The sequence below is a fragment of the Poecilia formosa genome, unplaced genomic scaffold (assembly GCF_000485575.1).
Source record: "Poecilia formosa unplaced genomic scaffold, Poecilia_formosa-5.1.2 Scaffold84, whole genome shotgun sequence".
NCBI classification, from domain to species: Eukaryota; Metazoa; Chordata; class Actinopteri; order Cyprinodontiformes; family Poeciliidae; genus Poecilia; species Poecilia formosa.
The window spans coordinates 202,480-217,729 of NW_006800023.1; the positions used below are offsets into that span (position 1 = coordinate 202,480).

General features: G+C 35.7%; 1 protein-coding gene across 1 annotated transcript in view; it reads left to right on the forward strand.

Annotated features, from left to right (window-relative positions):
• erbb4b (erb-b2 receptor tyrosine kinase 4b) overlaps positions 1–15,250 on the forward strand; it is a 268,481-nt gene that overhangs the window by 191,165 nt on the left and 62,066 nt on the right. The window contains exons 7-13 of the mRNA XM_016673896.1: positions 1,837–1,955; positions 3,231–3,372; positions 5,221–5,334; positions 5,708–5,834; positions 6,656–6,729; positions 11,126–11,216; positions 13,325–13,524. Coding sequence (XP_016529382.1) covers positions 1,837–1,955; positions 3,231–3,372; positions 5,221–5,334; positions 5,708–5,834; positions 6,656–6,729; positions 11,126–11,216; positions 13,325–13,524 — 867 coding nt within the window. The remainder of the gene's footprint in view (positions 1–1,836; positions 1,956–3,230; positions 3,373–5,220; positions 5,335–5,707; positions 5,835–6,655; positions 6,730–11,125; positions 11,217–13,324; positions 13,525–15,250) is intronic.

A 15,250-nucleotide genomic window follows, 5' to 3' on the forward strand; every position in this document is an offset into this window, starting at 1 on the left:
CAGGCACTATTTCTTTTTCCTTTTATTTTTTTCTTAAAGTGGAAGTTTTAAAGCTAAATTGATAAACAACATTGCATCTCTTACTCTTGCTCCCTTTCTCTTTCCTCTCTCTGGCAAGGTCATTTGTTTGACGGAGTGTCTTTAAATAAAGCAGGCCTTTTCATTTTAGTCCAGGCACCATTAATAGAATGACGCTGAAGGTACGTTCGGTGTGGGGTGAAGTGTGTGCTCTTGGTCACATTTTTCGTTTTGGTGACTTTTTCCGGCGGGGGTATCCATCACCCTGATAGTATCTCGTCAGAGTAACGGTGAAAGAGAAATGGAGCATCCAACAAAACATCATGAGCTTGCATTGAAAAATGCAGAGAATTATACTTTCTAGTTTTGTGTTGCTAATATTCTACATTGATGTATAACTGTTACATGTAATTTTTAGTTTTGTATAGTATTAATTTTGAAGAATAAAGAAATGAAACTTAAAGAACACGGCATCAATATTCTGCAACTGAAAACTCAAATCAACAGCTAAGATGATTGAAATTTGGGCATAACTGACTGTTGCAGCATTAAACACATTAAGCCAGGTTTTGCGATAGTCATGCCAATGTTGAGGTTCTAGGAAGTCTGAAATCTGAATTAAAATTTGCGTTCTTAAAAAGTGGGCCCCTGCCAGAAAGCAGATCAGTTAAATACATTTTCCCTTTTTTGCTCGAAGAATGCTCAGACACCTAGCAAGAATTTTCCCAGAGGTGCGTGGTTATTTGAGCTGCTAAGGGACTTTTAGTTAATTATTGGGGGGTGCATACATATGTTTGACTTAGTATGTATAGTTTTAACCCTGTATTAATCAGAGAAAAATCAAAAAGAAGTTAAATGCTAAATTATAAAAATCATTTTGGTTTTTATAATTTATTGATGAGTGTTGTAGGAAAAGTTTTCAAATGTTTTGATTAAAAGACATAAATGTAAACTTTTAAATATAAGTCAATGCAGATAAAATATTACATGTAAAGAGGTAGCATATTTAGAAAAAAAAGTATTACATTAGTATTATCCTCAAACACAAGTTTACCCATTTATTGCAGGAGCTTTTCTTGGGTATTTTTTATTACTTTATTCCGTTTTTCCCCCTGATCTCTCACATGAGTCCAAAAACTCAAACTTAAGCTGCGCCCATTACTACTTATCTTTGTCTGCAGCATGTTCAATGTGCATTGACATATGGCTGCTTGTAAGAGAGGAACGCAGCCATACGGTAGCCCATATGATTGCAAAAGGCACATGAGGAAAGGGACGGGCATCTCTCCATCGTGACAGCGGTGCACCTTGTTAAATGGCAATCACTACATCTCTGTCACATTCAGCGATAGACCCTCAGGTGTGCTTACAGGCAGAGGAAAATATGGTTGAACATGACAGAATATAGCTTGCTAAGGGGAAAAAAAAATCACAGATGCAACCACACAAACACTAATCCTTACGAAGTTTTGCCAGTGATGGCAGCAAGAAGACTTGAGCATTGTGCCATTCATTTCAGCAGTGTATCCAGCACCTGCTCAAATATGGTTGTCAATTCACCTTTTAGAGTTTTTTTTTTTTCAGTGTTTTTACCAATGGCTGAATGGCTTTGTTTAGTGTATGTGAATGTCAGAGAAGAGAAATCAGTATGCTTAGCTACTTTCACTACTGGCTGGAGTTTTCAAAGAACAATTGATACATATATGACATTGTCATTTAACACATACTTGTGCAGGAAGGATGGTGTTTGCAACGGATTGTGGTCTAAACCCCATGGAGTATGTCTTTTAATTCCTTCCTACTTTTGTGGTTTCACAGTAACTAAGACGGTGTGTGCTGAACAGTGCGACGGTCGCTGCTTTGGTCCCTATGTAAGTGACTGCTGCCATCGCGAGTGTGCAGGTGGCTGCTTTGGCCCAAAGGACACAGACTGTTTTGTAAGTGGAGTTTTCCATTGATCAAAACCAACCAATCATTCCGAGTACTGGGGATGAAGAAAAACATTAGTTGATATACAGTAAACCAAATAATTCACCACATTGCATTTTTCAGCATTAACCTCAAAGACAAAATCTTCCTTAAACTTTTTTAGCTTGCAATAAATATCACTTGTATGGTAAATCTTAGGAATACATTTATTTTAGCATTTTTCAAAGTGAAATCCTGTATAGAGTTCACTAGTAAACCATCCTGTCTTATTCTCCTTGCAGGGTAAATCAGATTTTAAAGCATTCTTTTATATGCCCTGCAGTTTTAGGATGACTTATAAAGCCTCTATTGTTCATAAAGCAAAGTATTTGAAGTAGTCTCAGTTTATGTCCAAATTCATGTATTACTACTTATATCAACATGGCGGTTTTATCTTAATAGTATCAACATTATTTTTGGGTAGATTCTAAATAACATTTTGTTGTCTGATTCGCAGGAACAATTATTTCAACACTTGTGTTCCTGTGACTTGCAGAAATAAAATGTTTAATGAAAAGATTTAAAAAAAAAAGTATTACAATGCATAATGTAAGACAGTAAAAATATAAGTCTATATATCTATATCTATATATAGAAAAATTTTATACATATATTTATATGAATTAATCCTTTGTAAACAAGCTGAATGGAGAGGATTTTAATTGAATTCCTAATCAAAACAGGCTTGGATTTAGCTGTAGAAGTTGACCCTTTATTTATACCATTTTAAGTTGGTGAAGATGGCCATGAGATACCATAACATCAACAAGAAATGTGTTTGTAAAATTCCAACAACAAAAAAAAAAAAAACTGTTTTCATAAATTTATTTATTGCAGTTTCCACCACAAATTATGACATCCTTTAGCTGCTGCAAAAAAATCAGATTCTTTTTTATTAAAAGTGATTTGATCAGTTTAAGGGAGAGTACGCTCAGTCTTTGCCGTTTGATAACTCTTTTCCACACTCCAAAGGGAAACTGGTATTCACATGTGGTGTAGTCAATATAAATTTGAGATTTATGAAATAGCTTCATGTTTAACCACACTATCACATATTTATTCACATGCTGCAACAATCCTGTAACCAGTTTAAAATCCTATTTCATGCAGTGTGCTGCAGCACTACCATATTAGTGCAAAACCATGAAGATTTGAAGATTTGTGTGTTTTTTTTTTGTTTGTTTTTTTATGAAATGTAAATTAAATAATGTTTAGGCGAGATACTTAAGTCTTTATCTTTACAGGCCTGCACAAACTTCAATGACAGTGGAGCGTGTGTTACACAGTGCCCTCAGCCATTTGTCTACAATCCCACCACGTTCCAACTCGAACACAACCCGAGAGCAAAGTACACCTATGGAGCCTTCTGTGTCAAGAAGTGCCCTCGTAAGTTCCCCCACCTGAGTATGGAAATGGATGTCTGCTGTGCCTTGCAAACTTATTCATACACTTGAAAATGTCCCCAATTTGTCATACTACAATCAATAACCTCAATGTATTAATTGGGATTTGATCTGGTAGACCAAAACAAAGTAGTGTATAATTTTGAATCAGTTCGAAAAATAATATATATAAAATTTTGCAAGTAAACATTCTAATATGTGCCTGTATTTGTAACCTCCTCCTCTCTAGTACCCCAAAATAAAACTTGGTGCAAACAAAATCTCCCTGATCAGTTAGTTAGAATCTACCTGTGTGTTCTTTACTTCCAATTTAAATTTAGCTGTTTTGTGAAAGAATCACATTTTTTGATAGAGAACACTGGTGAACAAGGAACATTACAAAAAGAAATCCATCACATCGGACAGAGACAAACTTTGGTAACTACAGACATTAAGAGAACTAAAGGGCTCCAAGTTTACTACAACAAATCTTTCCACCCTAACTTGATAGGTGTGAAGAGAAAGCATTCTTCAGAGTCGTGGGTCTCCACCAAAGCTGGAGAGACCTATATCTCAAAGAATAGGCTGTTTGCAAGATAACTATTAATTATGCACTTCACAATTCTGGCCTCCATGAAATAGTTTTAAGTTGTCAGCCATGATCTAATAAGAGGCAAAATAAGTCATATTTAAAGCTTTCCATAAAGCCATCAATTGAAACAGAAAATATTCGGAAGAAGGTGGTCTGGTGAAATTACGTTCTGGCTTGTATCACTGTAAGAAAGAAAATTTACGACACTGGGGGTTGGGTGGGGAATGAGTATAAATACAGGCGACACATTGTCCCTGAAAAAAAATATCCTTTTATGATCACTCTCAGTGTGGTTTTTGCAATCAAGATGGTATTCTTAACCAAGAGCCTGTCTTGTTTTGTTCTGAAATTGTTGTAAATGATGTTGAAAAATCCATGAATGGTAATATTTTTTTTAAATTTGTATCATTATGACATCAGCTCGTAATGTTTTCATTGTGTACACCAGCATACGCAGCCCTGGTAGCCATTGTCCACAATTAAGTGTGAGCAACTAGTCATGCTTACAGCATGAGTGAAAAGGCCAGCCAGCAGGTGTGGAATGTGACTTAGTGCAAACGTAGAAAGTGTTTTGGCACAAATAAAAATGCACATTATATCTAATTGTTAAAATATTTAGAGCAATAAAAACATGCCTGATTGTTACATTTTATTTTCTTATATAAAAACAAGATTGTAATTTTTGCTTAATTCCCCTATGGGATCAATAAAGAAATTTTGAATTTGAATTGTTATTGTTGTTGTTGCTGTTAATGTTGCTTGCTAACCACAACCCACTGAGAGAGGAGAGAAGTTCATGTCTGTTGGGTGTGGAAATAAAAAATGTACTTCAATGTTTACTTTCAAAAATATACTCTAAAATGAAGAGTGTTGAGATCAAAAGACCGTAAAATCTTGTTTTAAAATACAATATGGTTATATTAAATAATTTTATCAGTATTTGTTCTGTGAGCTTCAACAAAACTTGAGGCATTAGTTGACAAAAACTCTTGTATTTATTTGCTGTTTTTTTTTAAAGGGATTCACCTTAAAACAATGAAACAATAATATTTGAACAACTGTTCTGCCTTTTGATGTTTTTTTTTTTTTTTTCACATTCCTGGAGGTTCATTTTTTTCATTCCTGAAAACAGCTAACCAAAGTGACTTTTCTGTAGTGTGATTACCTAGACTCCTCTACCACTTATTTTACCATGTGTTCTTGTGTGACAAGCAGCAGCCATTTGTATTTGACATTTACAGTGACTTTTTTTTTTCCTAGATAACTTTGTGGTGGACCACAGCTCCTGTGTGAGAGCATGCCCTAGTAACAAGATGGAGGTGGAGGAGAACCGGATTAAGATGTGCATCCCTTGCACGGATATCTGCCCAAAAGGTAAAATAAAAGAAATGGCCAAAGTTGTAATCATTACAGATAGAGAGGTAAGTATGAATCATTTCTCATGTCTCTATTTATGTAGCAATTTCTCAACTTAAGAACAAACACATTTTCGAAGGGACATTATTAAGGCAAAGGAAATGTACATTTCAATTGTTTATTAATAGTTGAATATTATATTTTTTCAATCACTAATGGGTTAGTTAGCATTTCAAATAATACAATGACATGTTTCTACATAGAAACTCTGTTGGAACTTGGTTTCAAAATTCACATTATTAAACTATAAATCTATAATATTGTGTGTGTTTACATAAGTAATACAATAATCAATTGAATGAAACTTGTTTTTTCTCTCTTGGTTGTGCAGCATGTGATGGAATAGGCACAGCCAGCCTCCAGACAGCTCAGACAGTGGACTCAAGCAACATTGACAACTTTGTCAACTGCACCAAAATCAATGGCAACCTGGTGTTCCTTATTACTGGGATTAAAGGGTGAGGTGATTCAGCCTATTAAAACAATATTTAGAGTCGTTAAAAGTCCCAGATGCACCATTTGGTGCTGAAAGTTCATCTTTAAAATGGTGATGGTGGTTGTAGAAAATTGAGAAAATGATCCCACTCCAACCCACCCACATCACTTCTACCAACACAGTGAACATTATGTGGAAACAATTACACATCAGTTGTTTGTCGACGAGCATTGAACTCCCAATGTCTAAAAAAAAAAGTAATAAATCTAAAACCGTCACTAACTCTTTTATGAGACGGTTATAACAATTAACCAGACGAACTTAGAAACTTGTCATGCTGGCTTCTATCTAATGGTAAGGAATAATATTAGGGTGTATAAATCAATAAACTATCTACTTCTAAAGGAAAAGAAACAAATATTTATATATTTTCACTCTCCATATTATTTCCACCCAACTGGGTTTGCCACCAAGTTTCACTGCAGTGTCAATGCAAGTGCAGAGGACTTCAAAAGTACTTTATCTTTTTCTCCTGTTTTTTTTTTTTATCTGACTTTGCTCTAAATATTTCAAATCTGACTGTGCAAGCAATCCACCTTCTGTGTGGTTGTCAAAATCTGGTGGTGAACACAATTTTAAGTAAACAATTATTTATTTTATTTCGAACATGATAGAAGCACACACACAGACAGGAAGGAATGCAAAAGACAAGCGTCTTTCCTTGTTCATGTGCATCAGTTTTGTACCACAATAAATTAAGGTAGCAATTTCTTCTTTGTTTTGTCTTTTCCTATTCTGTTATATTTATTTTTAAACATTTTAATATACAATTGTCTCTCATAGGGATGTCTATCACAACATTGGACCTTTAGATCCAGAAAAACTCAATGTGTTCCGGACAGTTCGGGAAATCACAGGTTAGTACATATTCATCGCCGTATAATGATATGCCAACTTCATCACTCTGATGTTATTCTTTTAGCCTTACCATTTATGGCATTTTTAGGAGAGTTCAGCTGGGTTTGTATGTATGTGTTTGTTTGCTCAAGTCAACCCTCTTCCTTCTCTCGAGACTGTCCACCCCAAGGACAGACAATGCAGCATAAGATGAATATTATATGAGACTTTCAATCTCTTCTGTCTCTCCTCCGCTTCTCCCTTGGGGGCTCTCTAGCCTCGAGTCCCTCAGTCCCTACTCTCCCTTCACGCACTATGAAGAAAAGATCCAGAACATGCGGTGTGCATCGGTAATTGTCCAGCTCTCCTGTGCCGCTGCCACTTTTGAGCTTTGTGTTTGCTGTCATTTTTCCAGCCCAGACATGCAGCAGTGCCAGCAGAACATTACAACCTGTATCTGTGATGTCACCTTCCCTCCTAAAATAAAAACACATATGTGGCAGATCTCATATAGTCTTAGTAATGTTTTCCATCTATCATATAAGTGCGTAATAGGAGAAGCTCAATGAAATAAATCTCAAGCACTTAATATGCAGACCAGGGAATTAAGTGACAGAGTGACAATAAGTCAGATGTTAAACTTGGTTTTCTTAAGGAGTCTGAGTAGACCAGGTTGTTGAGGGTTAAGCTTTAAAGAACGCTCAGAGTGCATTTCTTATGAAGATTACACAAAGTCAAACACGAGAACAGAATGGCTTGGACATTTTTTTTATATTATGATTCTGTCACTTGAGAACTGAAAATGAGACCAAGTATATTGAACATCTTTTCACACTGATTTAAATTGACTGTATGCAGATAAAAAAAACTGCCCCTGTGCTTTGAATTTGACACATTTGATGTAGAGCATTTTAACATTTTGCAAAATAGTAATTTGTCTGTGAAAATCTTCTTCTAAAACGTTTTATTTTCAGTCTCCATTAATCATCTGTGCTGGCAGGCCAAATTACTTACATTCTTTAATTGTGATTAATTGCTACACATGACCCTCCAGAGGGCCAGCAGTGGTACGTTGGCAGCTCTTTGGACACCTCCGATTTAGGGATTTGTGCAAAGTAAAATAGTGATAAAATAGTGATCCTCTCAAATGTATGCTCCATCACTATAAAATGTCACAGGAGAATAAGTGCTGCCCTGTTGACAAAAAGGGGTTGTCCAGGGCATTGACAGCAGAAGTTACCTGATAATTTAGGGCACTCGGATTATAGAATAAATGTGCTCGAACTGAATTGGAATTTCAAAAAAATAATAATAATAAAAAAAAAAAACATATTACTTTATTTTGAGACTTTAAACTTCCTTAATACTAGTGGCAACCAGGTCGTTAATGTATGTATATTAAAGGTGTGTTTATTTATTTATTCTTAATGTTATTTTTTTCCCCTTTTTTTGGTGAGTGATGGCTGGTTGAGAGCAGTTGATGAGGCATAAACCTGTGGCCATGTACTTAACATTCGTGTCAGCACAACTTGTCGTCTCCCTGAGCTGTCAAGAAAATATGGCATCTGACAGAAGAAGTCAACCTGGCTTTCTGACCCTTAGGTCACAATAACACCGCCTTAGCTTTCAAATGAGTAGGATGGAGGGGGCAGGGGGGGCGGCATCTGTTACCATCCACACTCACTCCTTCATCTTTTACTATTCATTGTTTTCCCTTTGAACCGTATTTCAATGGATCTTAAAATACGTCCCACCAGGTCAGGTCTTATTCGAAGAGGGCAACAAGTGAGTAATCAAGTTGTGCAATTTTCCATAAGGGTTTATCAATGTTTTGACTCAGAACTGTAATCACCACAACTTAAGCCATCTTGACTTTTAGTTGTGAGCTCCTGGTCCTCTTTGCTAAAAGCCTCCACAGAGCAATTTGCTGTGCGGTCTGGTGCGTTTTTAATGTGGCTCTCAGCATAACATGAGCCACTTCTTCATCTTACAAAATCAAACATAGTCAAAGTTTGAGGAGGCGGGAAATGGACAGATCTATTAGATGACACTGACATAAGATTCTGTGTCTACTACCATTACACAATGTGCACATCAGGACAGGGTGGTAGGAATTAGTCATATAGAAATCACTGTATTTAGGTGCCAGTTAGGGGGACGAGTCGGATTCAGCAACTGCTTTGACTTTCATGTGGTATCTTAACAAATATTTAGAGCTCACAACTGGATTTGAAAATGAGCTGATAAACAAATTGTGTCAAATATAAATACCTTTATTAAGATGCCATCATTTAATCTAACTGATGTCACAGTTTTTCTCTTAAGTTCTTTAGTTCTACTCGCATACATTCACAAGCAATACATAGTTTATTATAATTTCATTAATAACATAGAATGAAAGTCAATTTTTACTCCATTATGGAGGATGCAGATGGATCAGTATCTTCCTGTAACTCATTCAAGATATGAGCCATTCATATCATTTATCTTCATGATCATGTTCCAATTAGATATGCCTGACAAATCTACAGCTGGTGGTGGTCAGGCTAGTGCAGCTAACTGTTGTAAGCATAATACAACTCTGGCACTAGCAGACATAGTAAATGTTAACAGAATTAAAAGGAAGGTGCAGAAAATTCCAGAAAAAATATTTTTGCTTTCTTTTGCTGCAAATGATTTTTTTTTTTACTGTAAAGTGGAGCTCAAAAGAGAGAGAGAGAGTTTGCAACAGGCCTGAAGATATGAGTTTCCATAAAACCTCAAGTAAAGCATATGCACTTGGAAGCATACAGTACTGAGTCAAAGTACTTTCCAAGACAGAATAAAAGCACAATTATCAAAAACTTGCTCTGTTTAAATTAACCCATCTAAAGTAGAGCGTGCTGGGGAGACTGTTCAACTACAAATTTCTATTAACTTAATAAAAGTGAGTGTTGTTAGCAATTTGAAGAAAACTGATTTAAATCAACTTACTATTTTCAATTAAATACTATGTTTGCATTGAGAGGATATGTGTGTGCATTTGTGTGTTTACTTCAAAATATGGTGGATGGGTTGAAGGCAAATGATGGACTCACACCTGGACTCGGCAGATTAATTAACAAACAAAACCTCTTTGTTGACATATTCAGAGAAAGAAGTCAGCCATCTGACACTTGAAGAACATCTCCAGGATTAAAGGACTAATGTCTCACCGAGATCTGGAGAAACTCATCCATGCATTTATCTTTGATTACTGCAACAGTGTCCTCAGAGGTCTGCCTAAAAATATACAAATAATCAATCTTCCAGCGGCAGCTGATCCAGAACTCTGTGGCTCTGGTTCTCACTAAAACCAGGAAGATAGAGCACATCACCCCATTTTTAAAATCCTTACAATAACTCCCCATGGCTCAGAAAATAGACTTTGAAATACGTTTGTTGGTGTATAACTCACTGAACGTTTTAGCACCAGACCACATTAAAGATTTGCTGTTGTTGTATCAGCCTGCCGGACCACTCAGGTCTTCTGGTTCTGGTCTGTAAACGCTGTTTACACACATTTTCCCAACGCTGCTGCCGCTCAGCTGGGATTGACATTACAAATCAAATAATGTCTCTCAACTGATAAAGAGGCTGTTCAAGGTTATTGCTCTCTGTTTTCAACAAGCCGCTTTTTGGATAAACAATATTATGCACCCAGTGGGAGGAAATCACGCACCGTAATATGATGATGTCAAATACTATTTATTGATTGAAGAATGTGCTATACATCCTAGGGCGCAGACTGTTTTTTTTTTTCTTTCTTTCTTTTTTAATTGCCGTCCACCACCTTCTGCTGGTTCTACGTGGTGATTAATGCAGCTTGTGCCCTTTATGCTTTCTTCTTCTTGTGTTAACATAATTGCTGTTAATTATAGCTTTTTTTGTATTTGCTACGACATTAATTCCTTCCATTCTCTTCATTCTCTCTTGACTGTACTATCTCTTCATTGTGGATTTAGCCTTGGTTTTGTTTCCCTAACCCATAGTTTTGTTTGTCTTCTGGTGTTGGCTTGGGGATTGTACTCACCCACTGTTCTTCTACTAAATATTTCATATTCTCTGAATCCATTATTGAAAATTATAAATGAGCCACAGCCATCATTCCAGCTTTTCATTTAATCCTTTAAATGATTCAACAAAGGAGAAGCAGGAGGAAGTGCAAAAAAAAAAAAAAACATTGACGTGTCAGACTTTGCATTGGTATGAAAATCTTCTTTGTATAAGTCAATCCTACGGCATGCGTTTGAGTCAAAGGTCTGTGGCGTTTCCATGTCAACTCTCAGTTAATGTGGGAACTGCTTGAAGTCTATTGCTACCTCTGGAAATATGTCAGAATCTTTGTGCCTTAGACTTGTAACCTATGTATCTGTGTTTGCATTTCTCTCTATTTAGGCTACCTTAACATCCAGTCTTGGCCTGAGAACATGACTGACCTGAGTGTTTTCTCCAACCTAGTAACTATCGGGGGAAGAGCACTGTACAGGTACCTGATGAAACAGCAAATGTGTTGTGAACATGCCCGTATTTGCACAGTGCAATATGTGTTTAACCAAAGTTTTATGTACTAATAGAATAGAATTGAGTAGAAATATCTTTCATTGTCCCTCAATAGGAAAATTCAGGTGTACCAGCAGCAAAGTGACAGACTAATAGGTGCATTCAGATTCACATAGTTCATAGGAAATAAGGGAGGATTTATGGAATTTACAGTAACTTGATACCTGTTCATACGCAGAATGTCTTTGCTGAACTAAGCGCATAATGAAGTGTTCTGGGCAACTTTAAAAAGTTACACCAAACGTAAACAGAGAGGACTTGCAGCTAACCTCAGTTAAGGATTTAAGGTTTTAATGTTGTTGAGAAAGAAAAGTGGACTGAACCAAAGCATACATAATTTTAACAGCACTGTGATACATTGCTCACTCTGCACTTGGCTAAATGACTCACTTAAAACAATGTCAGCCTGAAGCATCTAAGAGAACATGACTGAACAAACTTGTATCAGGAGGACATCAGATAAAGCCAGGGAAGAAGTTTCTTCATTTGCATATCCCTTTGATAGCAAGTTTAATTGTTTCACAGAACTATGTACATTTATATAGCCAGTCCATTAAGTCATAAACATGGATATTTTGATGATATTGAGGCTGAGAATAAAAATATCAGTCTGCTTATAAATCCTAATTACAATTGTTCAACACTGACCCAAAAGTGTTGGATTCAGATTGGCAATAAATTGCTTCTTTGGTCGGGGTTGTGCAAGGCTTTATTTCAGTTTGACAAAGCTTCCCTTTGCTTTTTGTTTGTCCTACTTATTCAAATATTGAATATTTAAATAAGTACTTGAATGGACTATTTTTGCAAAAATATGGACTATTTTTGCAAAATTGGATGAGCTAGGATCAGCTCAATAGTTTACAAAATTATATTGTTCCATTGTTGCAAAATGAACTTTCAGCAACCTTAAAAGAGTTATAAATCTGGCACTTATCATTTGCATCGAGTAGCTATTGGCATTTAATGGAGCTTGCTTCATGCATCTTCATCATTTTAAATATAAAAATCATTAGTGAATACATTCGTTTCCTGTGATTAAGTGCTCTGAATTTAGATTTCTCCAAGTCTAATTATCACTTACAAAGGAAACTGCTTGGAAATGGTTTTGGTCATGATTTTGTTTTGACATTTGGAGACTCAAGTAGTTTTAACCCATCTGATGGAACATAATTATTTATCACTTACTTTTCATTGCCTTTTGCAAAAGTGCTTGGAAACGGGTAGTGACATTTGGATGGTAATATTGTAAGTCATGTCTGATTATATACTGCAGACTAGGTGTGTGTGTATCTTTTTAAAAGTGTGGTTATGTGCTGTGCATGCAGATGAAAACAGCAGGAGAAATTATAGCCTGCCTCTCACCTTTGCCCTGTACTTGATCTTGCGTACTCTGTCTGTCTGATGGCTCTGACTCCCTGCTGCTTTTCTGCCATATTTAAACTGTAAGTGGAGCAAAAGGAACAAAACATGGGGGGGAAACTTAAAAACAAAAGTAAAGAAAGACAGAGAGGTTGTTTAACTGGTTCACATTGTGGTCATTTAATTGCACTTTAGACAATATGGTGATGACGGTGGTAGGAGTTTTCCCTGTGATATGTGGGTGATGGGTGGGTGAGTATATATACACACAGTGGAGTTGGGACTTTGCTGTCCCAACAATTTTTTTTGAAACACATTTTGAGATTGGGAACACATTGCCTTTAGATGAACCGTGTTGGATGCAACATCATCTGCATGATTAAGGCATCTTAATCTGTAATTGTGTCCGAGGTGAAAAAGAAAAAAAAAATAAAAAATTGGCGGATGGATTGGGGGATGCTCATTAAAATGTGCTTTGTGCACTTCTGCTTTGGGCTCAGACAAATGCTAACTCAATAAAATTAACTTATCTTCAGTAAACTGTCCTGTTTTCTCTCTCTCTTTTCCCCCTTTCCATTCTGTATTCAACCTCAACTTTTCTCCCTCTCTTCTCATATCCCCCTGTTCCTGTTTGGCCATGTCTTTCTCTCACCTCCACCTATTCTGCCCTCTCAGTGGGATTTCCCTGTTGGTGTTAAAACAGCAGGGCATCTCATCACTGCAGCTTCAGTCCCTGAGAGAGATCAGTGCTGGGAATGTCCACATTGCAGAGAACAGCCAACTCTGCTACTACAGCACTGTGAACTGGACAAGACTCTTTCACGCTGGTAACCAAAATGTCCTTATTCGCAGCAACAGAAGCCCACAAGAATGTGGTAAGTTTAGAGTTACATCTTAGGAAATGTTTTGTGTCAATTAAAATAAGATTGAAAAGTCAAGTCATTACCTACAAAAGACATGCATAATTTCAGAAATTACTCTAAGCTACAACTGTCTACTGACAATTTCATTGTTAATGATTATAAACATCTCAGATTCATTTCTGAAAATTATCTAGCGGGTCACAAAAACATTTAAACCAATACAAATCAATGTCATCCTGTTCTAGTGAGGAATTCTTGTTGACAATTTTTTGTTTTATTCCGTAAAATAAAGTTTTATTTTAAGATCAATTATTCAGTACTGTCATAGCATTTTATGTTATGACAGCTAAACTTTATTTCAAAGCAACTTGTTATGCTGGATTTTATCTGGGTGTATCAGAGTAAGGTATTAGAGACGGTGTAAGCCAAAAACACTGCATTTCTTTGTAAAAAAAAAAAAAAAATGTTTGAATATCAGATGTCATTTTCCTTCCCTTCACAGTCATGCATTACTTCAGGTTGGTCTGTCACATAAATTGCAATAAAATGCACATATGTTCATATTTCCAATGATACAAAATGAAAAGGAAGTTGAAGGGTTGTGAATTATTTTTCAAGGCACAGGAAGTGGTGCAAAGCACAAACGATCTTTCCATTGCTCGGTTTTTTGCATGAATGGAATATCCCATTAATTTATAAAGGTACTAAAGCCCATAATTACATACAATAATATATTTACCATCAGGACAATTTAGACCAGAAGCTTTCACCAAAATGCCCACACATTATTAAATTACTATTTCTCCCAAAAAGGAAACAGTCTCTTTTTTGTATATCTGACAAAAATGCTCAGAAATCTTCTTTAATGTCATAAATTCATTATTGAGAAAGTCTTTGCAATAAACAATCACTTTTCTCACTACATAAGAGTGTTTTAAAAGCTTACATGAATTTTTAAATTTATTCAAAGGTTCTCATTTTTAACAAGGTTTTGAATTGTTGCGTCTGTTTTCATTCCGGTGGCCAAGTATGCCTAGCAACAACTGTGCCTTCTCTCTCTGAACTGCTGCTGTTCTTGTTTTTCTGGAAGTGTTATTTGTGATATTTACTATTTCAAAAATTCTTGGTGTTTAAGTGCAGAGTAAATTAATAACTTGTCAAATGTAATCATGTCTGCAATAATAGACTACTCGTACTCTAAATAAAACACCAGTTAGCTACAATGTAAAAAGGTGATTTCTTTTTCTAATCAAATTAGCTTGTAATTTACTATTATTTCGTTAATCACATTTAACTTAATGATCAAATTGTTTCTACAAAATAACATGACTGCTGGTGAGAAGATTCTCAAATCCCATATGTAAAAATATCAAAACTGTACACATATTCATGATACAAAATTATATTATGAACTACCAACCAACTCATTGTTTTAATATGAAAATACATTTATTTGTTTCCTTTTTTTTTTTTTTTTACTTTGGGTCCATTCTGCATACTAGTAATACAACCAAGGTTGTGACTGTCCAAACAAGTATAAGAATAAAAATGAATATATTACATTATGGAAAACAAACATGATTCTACAAATACCCTTATTTATTGTGATCCTGAATATAATTGTGTAATGTAGCTGGAGAGACCAAGACATATTTTTCTGAACTTTTCTGAATAATAAAGTATAAAGTGAAGAAAGTGGTCAGAGTTGAACTTATTGTAGTGACAAATCATTTTAGGT